Source organism: Chaetodon trifascialis, chromosome 20 (assembly GCF_039877785.1).
Source record: "Chaetodon trifascialis isolate fChaTrf1 chromosome 20, fChaTrf1.hap1, whole genome shotgun sequence".
Lineage (NCBI taxonomy): Eukaryota > Metazoa > Chordata > Actinopteri > Chaetodontiformes > Chaetodontidae > Chaetodon > Chaetodon trifascialis.
The window spans coordinates 13176846-13195405 of NC_092075.1; the positions used below are offsets into that span (position 1 = coordinate 13176846).

Consider the following 18560-nt stretch of genomic DNA (forward strand, 5'->3'; position numbering starts at 1 on the left):
GATGAAAATAGATTCATTTTCCTGCAATGCTTTGAAGGATGTTCCATCTAAATGCATTACGTCACTAATAATATATAATGAGCTTGTTTGGAGGTAATGTTTTATTCAGTGGGATAATAGTTTTGGCCATGGTGAACTCATTTCTCAGTACAGTAAATTGAGGCTTCTTAAGCCTTTTCTGCTCTAATAACATTATCGGACCATCATTTGTGATTCTTTCTCTTTTGTGTGTGTTATTTCATACTGAATGGAAGAAAGAAATGGCCTTTCCATTGGATTGGGAAAGATTTCTCCCTGGCAGTGCAGAGCCAGGGTAGCGTCAAAACCACACAAAGCACAAAAAGCACTCGTGGCCCCGTCTCAGTAGCCACTTGTCAGTGTCATGCTGCCAAACAGACTGTGTGCCCTTCACTTTGTCCCAGCTCCCAGTTATGGGAAAGTGCACTGGGATTATGTACAGAATGCTCTGCGCAGTGCAGGAGCTTATACTTCACACCACAAGTCTGATTCCCATTGAGAGGCCTGTAATACCACACCTGCAGAGCCAGATAAGCCCTCAATCCTCCTTTTTATTCTACCACTATTATTCTCCTGTGTAATATCACATCTGCAAAGAAAAAAAAAACATTATGAAACAAAAGCTGCGAGCAAATGGAAATACAGCGACAATTTATGATGTTAGTATTCATACACATCCCTTATCCCGCATGTTTTGCATGCTGTATGCACTGCAGGGTGTGCAGCGGCTTAGTCATGCCCAAATGTTGAAAAGTGGGACTTAACCGGCATATTGCAATGCTAACGTCATAATCAAGTAGCCGATCATTCCTCTGACAGCTGGAAAGATAAAGTGTTCTTTTTCTATGAAATTGCAGTCGGGGGTGGTGTGATGGTGCGGAGGTAATTTGACAGCAGGAAAAACGGGGGTTTATGATTGATGGCTACCTCTCTAATTTTTTTTTTTTTTTTCTCACGATTAGATCCATTGCTTTCTTTAAACAAGCTAACCTAAAACAGTCAGTCATCCTGCACATTTATCCACGGACAGCTCAAACCCTTAAGCAACAAGCAACTTAGACAAATACAGTTTGTAGTGCGGTGGATGTGGTTCTCTCTGAAAAAAGTCAAGCTTTCTGGTTAACGTTGACATTTTAGAGCAACAGATTTCTTAATTGGTTATACATCAATAAAAAAAAATTGAACGCATAAAGTGTCCCTGACTGGCTGACACGAATTTGATGTCTTGACACTACACAGCTGATGTCGTCCAAAATACTGACTGCATCTACAAGAGGCCTTTGATCTGCTTTCTGACCCACTTAATTAACCAACTAGACCAATTACAAAACCATGAGAGTGGTTAATATGGCAAAGTGAACCGTGAATCTAAAAGCAGCATGGTGCCGTTTCCTGGCTTTGATGAACAGACACGACTTTGTGGGTGTGCAGTGCTGCAGCGGTGGAAGGCTGGCCAGGAAATGTCAGGTCATCAGAATCCTGTGATTGCAGTGCTTGTGTTGAGAGGGTTCAGGGGGGGACGGGGCACAAAAAACATCTCTAAATGTAAATCCACCCTAATGAGCTCACCGCGGCATAATTTAATCAAATTTACATATGAAAGAACCCCTGCCCTGTACGACATCGGGATGCAAGTGGTAGTAATTAGCTTTACAGATTGGAGGTATACCCCGGTTTATGAGGAAGTCCGACTTAAGAATGGCAGGATGAATATTTGCGGTGTGTCCTCGTCAGTGCTGCGGGCAGAGCGAACAGAGCAAACATGTTTTTTGAAGAAAAGGTGACAAACAATACTACAGAGAAGTAAAATGTTTGATGCAAGAGCTTCAAGGTACCAGGCTGCACTTCTTGAATCTTTCCTCAGTGTGATGAATGGTACTCGGTCCGGTTCCCCCAGTAATTTTCTCAATATTTCACCCTTTAAAGATATAGAAACAGTTGCTTCCTCACTGTTCTCCTGCATACTTAAACACTGATTCATATTGCACATACAGGGCTTCTTAAAATTATCTTTATAATAGTGCTTATCTATTCATCAAGCACAATCAGCGGAACATTTAATAAGTCAGTAATTCGATAAATGCAAACTACAAGTCTACCACCACACTAGCAACTCTGTGAGGCAGTGCTGCTGTGAGCAAAATGCTAATGCCATCAATCAGGGGTTCGCCAAAGTCATGACGATACGTCTGGGAACCATGAATATCTGTGCAAAAGAATCCATGTTGTAGATGGTGAGATAATTTTCTAGATGTGAAGATTTTGACCTTCTGTTGGTGCTCACAGGAAGAAATTACCAGATTATAAAGGTCAGAGAGCTGCATCCTCTGGGGACCATGCATGTCTGTACAACAATTCATCCATCCAATAGCAGTTGAAATATTTCAGTCTGGATGAAAGTGGGAGACTGACTGACAGACCGACACGGACGTTGCCGTCCCTATAGCCATGCTGCTAGTCAGAAAACGATCTGCAAGTCATTAATCAAGGGAAAATGCCTCAGATTTGATGATTTCATTCTTAGATTTCAAGTTTTTTCTTTTCAAAACAAGCAATCTGAAGCATCACCTTGGGCTCTGCGATGAGTATTTTAAAGACTTAATTAATCAATAAATTAAAAACAAATATGAAAATAATCACGCCAGACCTACTTGATATCCTTTTAACAACTCTGCCACTTTCAACAACCTCAACAATGCGCCCTGCACTGTATGCATAATATCAGACCTTGAGTCAGCGATATCTGCCTTTTCTAACAGACTGCTGTGGTTTAAACAAAGGCACATCTGCTGTTGCAGATAACTGTGTAGGACAGGCAGTCACTGCATCGAGAAAAGCTATCTGATCCAGCACCCTGCATGCGAGATGTAGAACAAAGATTGTAAGGCAATACAAGGACAAACAGCATACTGTACTGCCGGCTCTTGTTTACTGCACATCAATATATTGCAGGATTCCTCAATATTTTCTGGCTTCTGAGGTTATGTATTTATTTATTTATTTATTTTGGTCTCAAAAGTCTCTTGCCCCGATCAATTAGAGAAATGGCAGGTTGTCAAGTCAATTTGAGCTTTATATTTCTCTAAAAGGGGGGGGGGGGGGCTCCGCAGAGATTATATAGAGATGATGATATATCCCCAAACCTATTCTTATGTGAAATTATTGAAAGCAAAAATCAACAGCAGTCTTTGAATCTCCTGGGTATCCATCAAATGAACCTGCATGGGCAGCAAAGCAGAGAGGATGAGAAGCTATGGAAAATGAAAGCGCTGATAGAAATCACACCTCGGGCTCTGAGTGTTGAGACATGAGTGGACCACATCAGTCCAGCTGTCTGCCTCATCAGTTACCTTAAATAAAAGTGGCGTGTGTCCTTCCATGCCTGCTTTGGAAAGTGAGGGGCCTCACTGTATTCATGCAGATTACACACACACACACACACTGGCTCAGAGAGGCCCAATTACCCGCTGGAAAATGCTGGCACCCATGAGGCCCCAGACCGGTACCAAGAGCCCACACAAGGCTCACTCACTCAGCTTCATGCCCACAGCGAAACAAAGGGGATTTCGTGTCGCTGTTTAAATCCTTCGGCTTTGGATACATTTCGGCTCCCCCTATATGGACCTTTTAAGGCCTGATTTATCCTCCATTACTGAGGCACTGGGCCCAGATCTGGCCCTGGGCATGCTCAGAGCAGCACAGTATATTTCTCATGAGGGAAATGGGGACAGGATGACTAAATAAGAGACATCATAAACTCACTGCTATTGCCTTGGATAGGGTGCAGGCACGTGATGAGCATAGATTAAAGCACTTAAAATACACATTATGGTCCATAAGTGATCAGATATTTAGGGTAATCTGATCAACCTGCTTGCCAAAGCCTTCAAATCTCCTGTGTGTTGACAAATGTTGGAACAGCGTCCAGATGAGTCAAAAGCCTCAGAAATTGAGGCAGAGATCTTGTTTTTTTCACATATTACTCAGTAGCCCTTCACTGGAGGCACATGGGGAAGAAAATGGGAAAATCAGAGCTCGGCACGACGAGCTCTGCCCCCTTCACTTTGCCTGTCGGTTGAGTCGGCGCAGCCAGGCCGAGCAGGCGGCCGGTCTTCTATTTAGATTGATTCTGGTGAGAATGCATGTTGGTTGGTCTGGTTACTTGTGGTAATTAAATTCTACAGAGAAGCAAAGGCCACAGATGGCAGGAGAGTAAAACTAATGAGTGCATGGAGACAGAGCGGTGGATGCGGTGGACAAATTGAAGTGGATAAAAGATCTTACCGTGGATTACAGAAATAAAGCATGACGTATGGGTCAGCCCATTCTGCCAGAAGAGGCCAAGTGAATCACGTTGTAGGGTGATAAAATGTGGGAGACTATTTACAGCATCTTGTGGACGCATTATAACAGCAATGGACAACGAGTATGAAAGAATAGGTCACTGGTGGCACAGGCACAGGGCTGCTAATGGATGGAATATAAGTAGTGGGTAATTATAGGTATTTTAGAGGACTCAGTTTTAAAAGAGGAAAAGAATGAATGAATTTCTGTGTTGCACTTCAGAAGCTGATATTTCAGGAAATTATTTGCCTTCTTGCCGAGAGTTGGATGTGATGATGAATACCACTTTCATGCCTGTAAATTAAACATGGAGCTCCAGCCAGCAGTCAGTTATCTTAGCTTAGCATTAAGACTGAAAGCAGGGATAACCTGCTAGCCTCGCTCTGTCTGAAGGTAATGAGATCTGCACCTCTAAAGCTCACTAATTAACACCACACATGCCTGATGTCTCTGCTGGTTGGCTCACATGATCAAGAAAAACCACAGTGTCATTTTTACACTGGTTAAAAAAGCTTTTGAACTTCAGATGTGCTAGTAGTCCTACTTTGCTACCACTGGCCAGAGTTGTTGAGCTGTTTCCCCTGTTTCCCGTCTTGATGCTAAGCTAAGCTAACTGCTGGTGGTATTGCTCTTCTCATCCAACCCCAGCAAGAAAGTGAATTCTATGTGACATAAAACATTGGAAGGATATGCTTATATGAACTAGCTTTTTATGCTTGTAATATTCAACCATTCCTAGATTTTACTTCCTTTTGAGGAAAAGGTACCAGAAAAATGTTGCTGTTAATCTTTCTCTTCAATTTGCTCATAATATTTTTCTATTTGCATAGTCAGCTCCGCTCTTTGATGGAAGAAACTGTAAGATGTGAGGAAAAGGAAATAAAATCGTTGGTTAAATGTGGAGGGTCTCCTTCTGTCTTCATTTACTGTTAGTGAGGGGGAGATGAAAGATGATGAAGAGGTGAAGGTGAGGGGGAGGATGGTGGGTGGGGACAGAGGGAAAAATGTGGAGGATGAGGAGAGAACAGGATGCCAGTGGAGACGGACCATATGCCAGGATCCACCTTTCTGATTATTGTGAATTTATTTTTTTTGGCAGGCCACGTGAAAATTAAGAGGCTGATATTTTGTATGTCACCACTGCTAACGCACACACACACACACACACACACAACTGTTGACGCTCAAACACAGATTTTTCTCATTCTGTGATGACATCTGTTCCACTGCTGCACAGATTACAATTTTCTGACCTAATAGAGCCTACCAACTGGCCATCAGCACATTTAATGTTAACTAGAAATTGACCAATAACAATTTATTAAGGCTGCTCACAATTTTGGGCTCAGGTCTGGCCTGAAGCCCGCAGATCGATCAATATCTGTCTCATTCTCCTGGCCAATGTATCACCCAGCCAAGTAAGCCATACGTCCATACAGCTGCTGAAAAGCAATCCACAAACTTAGGTCCTATATGAAACTGTGTCTGGCCCTGCAGCCTGCTCCTACACAAAGTTATACACTGTTTAAGCAACTGTGTGAAGTTAGCACATTAACATACCGAATGCAAACTGCCAGTGCTTTAGCTGGCATCACCAATCAGAAGTTACATGCACAAATGCACATTTCTGATAATCTCAAGCAAATACTACACTTTTTCCCCCCTTTTTTTAAGTGCCAAGGCTATTCTAATCTATTTATCACTATGGTTGAAGTGTTCTGAGCCTCACTTGGCTTACTGCATCAAAGTATTAACACTTATACGGATATAGGTTTTTGGAAGATGGAAGTCCTATTGCTAATACATTTTTTTATTGGCTGGAGCTCTCAGCAATGTTTACCTCTCTTGAGGCAGTGTTGCTGAAAATTGGTAAGGGAATTGAGTCTAGGTTTGGGAACCACATTCCTAAAGGGTGTGGAATAGTCTTCCCTCGGGTTTCAATTCCGAAGTGTCTATCAAGTTTGAAATTAAAATTTACCTGTCTGAGTATGGAGGGGTTTTTTTCTTTTTGCTGTTGTTGTACAAAGCTGAATTTTTCTGAGTGGCTGTTTTCTCATCTCTTAACATCTGATGAATCACCAGGCAATAATGAGACAGATAAGAGACAGACAGAAGGGCAGACAGACAGAGCAAAGTGCACACGGTGGCCGTGGACAGCTACGGAAGCAGAAAAAGACTTCAAGACAGTGCCGCCTATTGGGGCCATTTCCTCTGTTATCAATCATGCCTGGACAAAAAAACCCCAAACAAACTCAGGCAATATCATCCTGTTCTGACCTGAGCAGAGAACGTTGATACCAGAAAACTCTCTCATCACCGCTGTCATCATCTCTACCTCGGTACCTGCAGCGTCCACACACACAAACTGACACAAAATGATACAACTCCCTTCAGAAACACGAGAAAAGAAAGGTGTTATTGGCTCTCTCTGAAAACTTGTTGCAATACTTCTCTGCTCCACGCTTCCATAAAGCGATGCAGCGCGAGGCCACCTCAGCAGGGCGCTGAGGCCCCAGGCAACAGAGGAGAACACGTATTGTACCTCCAATGTCCAATGGGACCCAAGCTGGTGATGCGAGAAAAATATGGTCTCTCTCTGTCAATCTTTCACACGGTAGTGGCAAAAAAATGCTTTTAACAGTCTTTCTCTGCTCTGATTGTGTAGGTTCATTTCCATTGCCTTCTGTGCTCTGAGTGTTCTGTTAGTTATGCTAATTGTCTCCAGACCTCCCGCAGAGTGTGATCCTTTCCCAGTTGGGTGGCTGTGAAGTTGTTTGCCCAAGCAGATGAGTCTGTGTGTGCCTCTGTGTGTGCGTGTGTGTGTGTGTGTTTACAGTGCAGCTACAATGTGTCACAAAAGCCTTAGTGATGCTGCACACGTGCATTTGTGTGTGATTATGTGTGTCGGGGTGCATCAGCACGGATCTTCATGCGCCAGCCATGGTTAGGCACGCTGTATTCCCAGTCCTCCGAGCACTTGGAGTGAAGTAGGAAAGCAGGGCACTGTTTCATCTTAATGCCATCATATATTGATTATTCTCCTTTTCATCCTTTTCGTCTTTGATCCTATTAGTAAAGCAAAAACCTGTGGGGAAAGAAAGGCACTTTTGCATTTCTTTTTCCTCAGTGGATTACATCCTAAGGATTTCAAGGGAAAGCAAATGACCATGTCCTATGACTGCAGAAATAGTTAAAGGAGTAAAATCCCCTCATTTGTCATGCTGTCTAAAGCCGATGCCTTTCTGAATTCTCAGGTTTAACTCAATGTATGCCTCAGTATTTTCATTCGAGCTGAGCAGCCACTGACCTGCCTGGCTTTTTTCAGTCGTTATCAATAATTGGTGTAATATTCGCTATTGGAAAACACACAGAGCAAGGGATCACGCTGGATCCAAGGTGCGCCATTAATCTTATGGTTTGAATTTCACACAGAGAAGTGCAGGACCGTCCTTGTACAGTACAATCACTGCGCAACATCAGAGTCAGTTCCTGTCAATCACTTAGCTTGCACCAGTAATGCCATTAGCTAATGCCGTTAGCTAATGCCATTAGCTAACTAAGGGGGAAAAAAAGCAAGCATCCATTTCAGTTACATCTCTCCTAGACGGATGCTGTTATGACATTCTCTGCTGATGAAACATCCACCTTTCCCAAAATGTTCTGTCTTTGCCACCGACATAATGCAACAAAAGGCCTACTTCTGTTTGGATCAAATTATGGAAATGAAAAAGCCTTGGAGGTATGAGCTGTGTTCCTGCTTGTATTTGAACTTTGGATGCTCAGAGCATTTCTCCAAGAAACGTAAGGTGTGCCAGGTGCATCAGCAGGGGGCAAAAAAAATCACCTCAGCTCCACTGAATCAATTAAAAATTGCCAAAAAGGCTTCTAGTGTCAAGAAGATCTGGGTCATCCAGGCACAACTCATCCACTGTATGTCTGTGTTTGAATTTAATTCATTAATATTTCACTTTTGGTCTCTTCCAACATAAAGATTTAAGGATGATGCAAGAAACTAAAATATTCTTCATATTACATCAAATACTGAGATTTTTCCTCCGTCATCAGTGGCAATATTGTACTTCAACAGTTGCCATGGTAAGCTTTTTTACATGAGCCCTCAGTTGACGAGGGAGATTTCAACCCAGCTCCTTCCCGTAGAAACTACATTCATATACCAATAACTGGAAGCAAATGCATTTTGACTAAAAGATAAAGTTGTCTGGATTATGTTTTTTAAACATGCAAATTCTGTTAATGAACATGTCTGAATGCAATACTGAAAAACAGAACAGTGACTTGAAGTATCACACAGCACGTATTTACATTGACATTTAACCGAAGCTGCCTAAAACTAACCATATGTAGGAATTAGGATGCGGTCTCTGGTGCTGTCACAGTCCTGCAGTTTGGACGACCATGAGCCTGAAAAATATGTATATACATCACTTCCTGTACTAGAGAAAAAATGCTGCCTGTGAACATAATTCAGGAAACAATTACATTTCCTACAAAATGTACTGGGCAAATTAATAGTATATAAACATTATTTCTGCGATGCAAGTTTTTTCAACCCTGCCAGCTATTAGAAAAAAGAAAGAACAATTAGAAAAATGAAAAACTGAGAAGAAAGCAAAAGATTCCACACAACTGAAGAATGACAATTACTGTAGCTAAATGCAACAAAAGTGAAGTTTAACTAATGAACAGGGGGGGATGACTGTAACCAGTCATCTCTCAACGTCAGGTTCTTCTGCTGCATCCTGTTGTATTTACTCAGCTACACTGTCATTAATTTGCAAAGGTTATGGTGTGGAGACTCCAAATGTCTGCAGGGACAAGAAACCCCAGCGAAAGTGCTCAAATAGTGCTAAAAGTGCTAAAATAGTCTACTCTCACAGTCTGAAAAATATCAGTTAAGAGCTGTATCACAGCTGGAAGTGGAAAATGTCTTTCGTCCATTATGGAAGCAAAAGGTTCTCACTCAAATCTGCATCTGCAAAAGAGCTAGCATGCTAAAAACCCAGATGTTCATCAGGGGTTGATGGAGACCAAAACAGAGCTAAAAAGAATGCTGGACTTCACCAGGTGGACACAAATACGTCTCCAAATGAATGCTAATGTTGCTGTCTATCTGCTGTAATTGCACAATTGTTACATGTCTGTTGTGATAACTTAAGTAAAAAATAAGTTTAAAATGTGTCAATTTTGTTTTTACAGCTTGTTCCTGTAGCGTCCAAAAAAAAGCAGCTTTAAACAGTTTCAAAATGTTAAGTCTTGTAAGCATGAGCTGAAATGTGAGTGGAGCTCCTCAAATAAGGAGGAAATTATTCATCTTACAGTAAATTATGGACAAGCTTAAATTAAGGAGAGCATGTACAGTAAGTAGCAATACTTTGGTTAACCAGTGTTGAGCTCATGCTTTACTGGGTTCCCACAGGGATATTTTACAGGAGCCTCAACACTGTTATTTGTCAAACTGTCAAATAGTCTGACTCAGAATGTAACACATCAAAGAAACAAAGTACGACAGTATGCTACGACTCTATTATTAAACTGGCCGGGCAAGCTTCCTTCAAGCTAATAAGGCTGTCATATACATCTGTTAGAGCTACTCGTGGCTCAGTTCAATTTTTAATTATATCAAATTCAGACCACAGCACGTGGAGTTTGTAATGTTTTACTCAACACAGTTCTTTACATGACCTTTGACTGTTTGACTGTGTCTCTGTGTTATGACCTATATAATGTGACATATGGCTCCCTGGTGCAGCGTTTCCTTCTGTTGCTCTCTGGAGCCTTGTGTGAAACACAGTGCCATACTGGGCAAGCCAGGCTTCATACATCACTCTACAATACAGCATTTAATTCCATGATAGTACATTTTTGCTCTGGATTTGGCAAATTGTTATTATTTGTCTACGGGGATGTTGCTTGACAGACTAAATGGCGTGTTCTTTTCATGGTGATAAAATTTGACTTTGCCTTTAAAATGTCAAACACTTTGTTCTGCTGGGTTTTGCGAGGCCTCCAGCAACAACTATCCTGGTGCTTGTTTTATGGTAATGAACATTACAGCCCATAGAAATGCCTTCGTAACCATTTAAGGAGAAAACAAGAATGAAGAAAACAAGAGTAAGGGAGAAATTTTTCCATGGGAGTTTTATACCAAGTCAGCTTATTCTCGTGCTTCTTCTTTTTCTCTTAGCAGAATCGCTACCCAGAACAACGCAGGCCTGCCAACCTCCCCCCCACATTAAACCAAATCATGCTCAGAGCCAACAAGAAATATCCCATGAGACTTTGCTCTCCAGGAGGCAGACGCCAGTTTAGATTTCACAGCCTTAATGTGTGTGCAGGGTCACTCTGGGCTATTTCTCTCTCCTAACATTGGCATTGGATAATCTGTTTTAAGTCTCCAGTTTGTCGCCTGTTTCGTAAGTAGAATTGTTAAACACTCACTGTGGCAACTCAACAGTCCACACAGTGACTTCGGTCCAGCGAAATCTAAAAAGGGTACAGATGGCAGCTGTCGTAGCACAGGTAATTAAAAAAAATTGGTAATGTCTTATTTTGAAAAACAGGTCTGATCTGTTCCTGTGACCTGCTTGACGCTTTTAATCTGCTTCAGTATGAGTCTGCTGACTGTGATTTTAAAAATGATAAAACATTTATATGGAAAACATTCAAACTGAAGCAAGCATTACCTGTCAGGTAAAAGAAAATTCATCAGAATAACAAAGAGCGCAGCTGAAAAGGTTAACATGAACAATTCATTTACGTGGTTTATTAGAGCCAGACAGACTGGGACTGCAAAAGACACTTAACGGCCTCTGACAGCAAGATCATAACACCAAATAATAAAGCTGAACTGACTAAAAGCTACGATGGAAGAAATAGTGGAAACAGCATGAAAGCTTACGGAGCTATAGTAGGCAGGGCTGATCCTCTGGGAGCTCATGTGGAACTTATGAATGGGGCTCAATAACTCTTTAATTCAAAAATCACCCACCAAATATAAGATTTCCACGGTTTATAATACAAGTGTTTCGCATTCAGGTTTTGTCTTACGGAGGTAAAACGGCTTGGTTAGGTTTAGGAAAAGATCGTGGGTTAAAATAAGTATCTTAATGTTGCACACAAACACGTCTCCTGGGTGAAAGTCCTGTGTTTGTTCAGCCCGTCCATCCAAACCACCTTCCTCAGTATTTACACTGTCTTGCTTGCCACCTGACTTCCTCCTCTTAGTCCCGTGCTAATTACTACAGTCACTAGTGGTCATGGCCTTACAACAAATGGAAATACAGGTGATAATAATCTGCTTGCAAAGTCATACACAGTCGTGTTTCTGCTGAGGAGGCGTTTGTGGTTCACAAATTCCCTGTCAGACAGCCTGAACGCCTGTGGCAACTATGATTCTAGTTAGGCTGTGTATATGTGTGTGTGTGTGTGTGTGTGTGTGTGTGTGTGTGTGTGTGTGTGTGTGTGTGTGTGTGTGTGTGTGAGAGAGAGAGAGAGAGAGAGAGAGAGAGAGACATACCAAGAGAGCTATTATTAAATTAAGGCAAAATGCATTTTTGGTTTTGTAACTTTTCAACTTTCCATTACAATCCACTCTGGCCGGGCCCACACAGATACAAAAGAGCAGGCAAACTCTGAGTGGGAATCCTCCCACTCTTGTTTAGCACAGAGCCCTTTAAGCCACACATTCAAGTACTTTTTGAACAAGTCATGAAAACTATGCAGTTAAGATGACAATAGATATCTATAGATAGATACGTGTCTTTGTTGTATTCCATCTGCCATTCAACATGACTTAATTATACGAAGGATCTTTTTGTTTGGTGCAGTATTGAGAAAGTAAAGTACATAAAGTAAGTAAGTAAAGTAAGTTTGTCTTACCACTTCACGGTAACTAGGCAATTTTTCACCCCTGAAACTTTTTCACTCTGACTAAGAGATGACAATCCTCCAATCTGTCTGCTTTAAAATAAAAAAAAATAAAAAAACCTGCCTGTATCACATCCTATAGCAAGCCAGGCTATATGGAGCATTTCCAAATGTCCTGATGGCCAGTCTGACAGTGTGTGTGTGTGTGTGTGTGTAGGTAGCCTGTGCAGTGTGTGCTTGTCAGTGCGTGTGTCTCATGGAGACAACCTAGAACCTCCCGGTGGAAGCAATCAGATGGCTGGAGAGTTATAATATCCTCTGAGATGCTGCATACCGGGGTTTGGGTTGGGGAGGGGTTGATTGACAGGATGGCAAGTGTCTTTTTCCCTCCTCTCCACTTTCACCTACAAACACTAAGAGGCAGGCCAGAACCAGCGAGATGTGGATCAATCTTTGGCCTGCCTCTATGTTTGTGGAGTGGCTTGCACTTGCTGAAAAGAGTCTGAATTTTTTTTCCACATTCGATACGAATTTCAGGAAACATTCAGATTTTCCTACACCACTTTTCCAAGTGCTTATAATAGCATGCACCCATCAACTAATAATCCATTAGACCAAGTAAGACAAGCAGTCAGATGCTTAGGTTATAAATCCACAGTTTGACCAAAATCACTTACTTGAAAGTTAAAACTAAGGTGGATCTACCCAAAACTGTCCACTGTGCCGCATCCACAACCACTTGCAGATTTTAGCTCTGCTGAATCTGAGTGACATTTACAGTGGCAAGATTGGGTAATAATTTCAATATTCACCTCTCTTTTCACTTCCACATAAAGACAAGTGGGTAATAATGGTTTACATTCACTCCATTGCACGTACTTAAAGAAACAGCTTGGGAAATCAATCGCTTTCTTGCCGAGAGTTACATGAGAAGCTTGGTATCTCTTACAGCCGTCTGTCAAATGTGAAGTCACAGACAGGAGAACTTAGCTTAAAGGCTGGAAACATGAGGAAACAGCCTGGTTCTTTCCAAAGGTGACAAAAATCCACCCACCAGCGCATCTAAAGCTCACTTATTGAGACGTAGTATTAGTTTAATCCATGCAAAAACCAAAATGGAACAACATCAGTTTGTCGTTTTTCTTTTTTTTTGGGGGGGGGGGGGGGGTTCAATCTGTCAGTCATTCAGACTGCTCTTGTTGCTGTTGGACTCGGGTTTGACAAAGCCGCCACATTCCCAATGAGATGTGATTTACAGTGTTGGATGAATTAAGTAGCAATTAGACACCAATTCTTACTGCTACTTAAATGAAGGTACAGGGGAAGAAAGCAAGACTATGGAGTAAAAATTGGCTATTCTAGAGAAATGGAGAATTATACTCTATTAATTATTACTATTCAAAAACACTTAAAAGTATGATTTATTTCTTTTCCTCCAAAATGCTTTATTGTACTAACTTACACGGTAAATCTATCACTGTATTATTGCCATGAAATGACAGCCAAATGGAAGGATGGACAAAACTCCAGAAAGATAAGTAATTTCCTATAAATTCACACATCCATCATCCTGAGGTCTGTCTTCTGGTCGTCATAGCTGAGTGAGACAGGGTGTTTTACATACGCCTTTGATTGGCAGGTTAACACAGAGGATGAAAACACATGATTTAGTTTTTCCCTACATATCACAGGTCACCACAAGCCCACACATTTTGCAAAAACACATATAACACCCAGCCAAAAACATCCTCCCTCTCACATGCAACACATTCACCCACACACAAGTTGCTTTTTCCCCAAGTGCAGAAACTGCTCCAAGTTAGCGCAAAGATGTATTTCTCAAGGGGGGGGGGGGGGGGGGTCTGCAGCCTGTTGTTATTCCTGGTGCTCTGCAGTGCCATGCTCACACACTGCATCCCATTTAAGTTGCTGCTACAACACCCAAAACCCACACACTCTGGAGGCGACTGTCACAGTTCATTCATGTTAATATTACAAGTCATTTTGTATTCTGTCACAGCAGCTTACAGCTAATTATATGTCTCATAAATCACATATGTCCTCGTGGCTGAAAGGAAATAATTAGCATTCAATTAAATGCTCAACACTGAATAAAACCTTTCTATGAATGTAGACGCATTTACGGTGGTTCTTATTATGTGATCCTTCATTTGCATACAGCCGCATGAAGCCGGGTTTCTCGGGGGTCTTACCTGAGCACAGGAGAAGCGCAGTGAGTGAGACGCACCGGAGCGGCCCCATGTCTCGCTGTGGACTCATGTTTTATTCGGGATGGACGGGGAAGCCGCTGGATGAACTCCCTCAGCAGAAAGCCGCACAACTTTGCACGCAATTTATCCCCTCTGAGCAGTTCTCCATTTAAAGCAAAGCAGTTGTATTCCGTGCGACACCACCTGCCATCACAGACATGAACGCACGGTCAGTGTCACCCCCCACAAACACGGGCTACACTTTGGTCCAACAGAAGGAGAAAGAGAAGTCCACGTTTGTCGCTTTGACTCCCAAATTTGATGCGCCTCTAACGCGCAGTCAATCAACTTGCCGCATGCTAATTTGTTGCTGATTCTTCACATGTTGCTTGAACTGATGAGTGCTGGGGATAAAACAGGTGTGCAACCAAAGCGTCTGTCACCAATCACCCCCCACAGCACCCGGGATGTTTCATATTTGACAAATCTGTCAAGGATTTATTATTCGTCTCTTTCTCTCTCTGGTCTGTGAAAAACAGGTACTTGTCAAACAACCACAGGGCAAGAAGAAGCAGCACAAGCGTCGCTGAATGTAAATACGAGTGAGAGTGTGAAATTGATGCAGTGGTTTGTTTCTGTGCTTCTTACCATTTCTCTTATTGCACAGGATACGGCGCCGCGGTCTCATCCAGCACTGACATGTGACATTAAAAATGCACCCGTGTCTTCTTCTCGGGCTGCGGTACTTTCATGAGCGACAAGAGCAACAAAAGTCCTCAACAACCTCTGTTTCCCAGAGAGATCTCATGTCACGCGAGGCTATTTTATTTTCTTCTTCTTTCTCATAGACTGCAGGGTTTGCAGCGCTCCAAAATTACCTGGATGCGGCCGGTGACACCGAAGTATACGCGACGTCTGGGAAAATAGTCCTCCAACTTTCCGCGCGATGAAGACGCGTGCACGGCAGAGCGGCGGCGGCGGAGCGGATCCTGAGCTGCTGCCGCTCTGCGCCCTGTGGCTGTGGACCGGAGAGTGCTGGTGCACAAACTGAGGGGGGGAATGGGACGCGCACTACGGGCTGGATCGGCAAATTAGAGGGGTTTGCGGGCGTCACGTCAGCAAGTATTGTGCCATCCAATTCCGGGCTCATATCACATGGGGATTGCGCTTTTTTGAGTCCCCAAGCCGGTGGAAAAAAAGAAAGTTGACGGCAAAATTAGAAAGGGGCTCCACATCTCATGACGGAATATGATTAATTACATATTTTTCGGTTGGATGGTCAAAATGAGAATAAGACTGGGACTCTACAGGGAAGATAATTCAGACAGAAGAAACCGAGCACTGCAGATTTGCAGGAGTATACATAGTACGCATTTTAGCAGCATTGTTTTAACACTATTTAAAATAAACATAAGCAGAAGGTTGGAGGTCCCTGTTATTTGTGCAGTCCACAATCCACAAAGCAGAAATCTAATGAAGCCAAAGGCAGATTCTCTCGACAAAACGGCTCTAAACTCAGGTTAAAGTGGTTAACAATGACACAAAACAGCACGCAACAGACTTTTATTTTACCACTCCCCATAACCTGGATGGATCATTAGTGCCCAGCCAGTGAGGAGAGGAGTGGAGCAGTGCAACCTGTTGTGCCGTGGGTCGTTCAAGAGAACCAACAGTGCCCCCTAACGGAGCACCTCCGACTGCAAGCGGCTGCACTCAGCGAGCTTCGTGACTCATGAGTCAGACATGGGGAGGTGCTGCATAAATATTTTCCTCAGCACAACTGCAGGCTGAACACGGTGATATACATAAAGCAGCAGGCACTCCTTAAGTGGCACCAAGATGCAATAAGAACAGTAGTGTTTGCAGAGCTGCAGCCCGCAGTGATCACTGTGTAACACTGTGTTTCTGCTGTGCTGGTGCAGACTAATAGAGTAAGCATCTCAAGTGCGAAGTAAATGCAAACTAGGTCACATTGTCTCCGTCACGTTTCTTTATATAGTTCAAAAGATTCACAGAAATTAGGCAAAAAAAATCTAAAAATTCTGAAATCTCAAGAGGAGCAACATGGCAGGAGCAGAGTTACAATACTAAAAGGGTACTCCAGCAATTTAGTTTTGCTCTTCCATCAAGCTGGGGGACTCACAAGAGACAAATTGTATGAGTAATTGCTTAAATTGATGCACGTGAGGCCGATATGTCCTGACTTTTATCTCTAGTATGAGTCAAGATCCTACACATTCCATAAAGCTGCGCAATAGTGTCTTTCGTTATGCCATCCATGCCTGGCTAAATATCCATCCATCCATCCATCCATCCATCCATCCACCCCGTGCCTTTAAAGAACAATGGGGCCACAGCTGTTGGTGGTCTTGCTTCCTCTCTGCCCCTCTGGGTGAAAGACCCAAGCTGCCAGTTTACATGCTGTCTCTTCCTCATGAGAAGAATGAACAAGCCATAATGGCACACACAACCCAGTGACACGTTGAAAGGCTGCCAGAGGAGCCACCCTGCAGCTGATGGCCTCTCCACAACAGTGCTAAACACCAATTACAAGCCATCAGCAGAGAAGTGGAGGGACCCTGTGGGTTTGGAAGAGAGGAGCTCCCTCCTTTATCGTCTCCTCTACTTCCTGCTTTCTACTCCACTAGCAGCGCCATTCCAGCTGAATGAGATGTAAAAGGGGAATTTTTTCTTTTCTGAATTTCCCTCTGAAATGACGGCACTCAAAGAGGCTTCTCATAGCCGATGCGTGGAGTTGACATAAATATGGATTGTGCATTCTATCGTTGCTGGTTTATATACAGAGCTGACTTCAAATGCAATTTGGATCTTGGCCTGTCACATTTCACTCCAATTGAAAATCCAAGCGCATAATTATTAGGTTTCCTTTTTGTTATTTATGGACCCCAGGACATGTATGGACACAACATGTTATTACAGAAAAGCAGATGTCTAAATAATGCTAAATGAATGTTTTTCAGAGCTATGCATGACAAAAGGTGGTCACGTTAAAACATCAGCCATCAAAACAGAGTCACCAGCTCGAAAACACATTTCTTTAAGTGGTTTCTTGCATCAGCCTCTCATCAGGATATCACCTCTGCTTCTGCCCACTTTAATTAGCTTGAGAACGCCTTTTCTCCCCCTTTACTTCTAATTCCTTCTCACAAAGCTCCTCTCATTCATTTTACAGTCACAGAAATATTCTGAGTACGCCGTGGCTGCGACCTTTACAGTCCTCTCTGGCTCCTTGTAATGCTGTGATCTAAGAATTTAAGTTTATTGCAGTCAGTATAAGTTCCACTGATGAGAACATTAGCTGCGTGCCTGAAATGCAAAATGTAAAATGTCTGTCTTGAGCTATAGTGAAGGAGCATATCATCAAACTTCGTCTCCTTTGTGTTTCTTCCTCCTTTCCTTTTTACTCATTTTGTTCATGCAAGTCGTTCTTGAGTCCCTCTTTGTCCAGTTCAACGTAACATCCAGTATTGAGCATACTTATGAGAAGCCCCGGTGTATTTCACAGAAGTGAAGTCATTTTGTAGCCTGTTTCACATAATTAGCATTATTAGCACATAAGTTATTTAGTTGTCGTTTGTTATCCTTTACCAAATTCTTCCTTTAATAGTTCCTGCAGTGACAAGCTACTGATGAAGGAGGCAAAAATAGACTTAAAACAGATTATCTGATGGCAGTGTTAGAGGAGTGGAAAGACTCGGCGTGACCCTGCACAGACACACATCCTGGCTGTGAAATCTGAACTGCCGTCTACCTCCTGGTGAGCACGGTCTCATGGGATGTCGCTCGTTCGCTCTGAGCGTCTCCTGCTTTCGTTCTGGGACACGTTGTTACAGCTGCACGCTTCTTGGCAGCTGCTCGGCTTGCAAAGTATAGTGAGAAGTTTATAGAAGGAGCTGACAAATAGGAAATCTCTCTGTCTTCCCTTAAATAAATGACCTCAGGGCAACTAAACCGCTTTACATCGTAACTGACTCTCCAACTGTAGAGTCACGTGTGGAAACAGGGGTCAAGCCAAGACGTGGTTAAAGCTTAGCCAATGAGGCATGACTATTACGGACTGTGTCTGTGTTTCATGCCAGC

General features: G+C 42.6%; 1 protein-coding gene across 1 annotated transcript in view; it reads right to left on the bottom strand.

The window, feature by feature from the left end:
• The window catches only part of LOC139349079 (transmembrane protein 132C), a 152340-nt gene extending 136837 nt beyond the window's left edge, over window positions 1-15503 (bottom strand). The window contains exons 1-2 of the mRNA XM_070989566.1: window positions 15108-15503; window positions 14463-14663 (exon numbers count right to left, since the gene is read on the bottom strand). Of these exons, the coding sequence (XP_070845667.1) occupies window positions 14463-14529 (67 nt within the window). The 5' untranslated portion in view covers window positions 14530-14663; window positions 15108-15503. The remainder of the gene's footprint in view (window positions 1-14462; window positions 14664-15107) is intronic.
• Between the last annotated feature and the right edge of the window lie 3057 nt (window positions 15504-18560).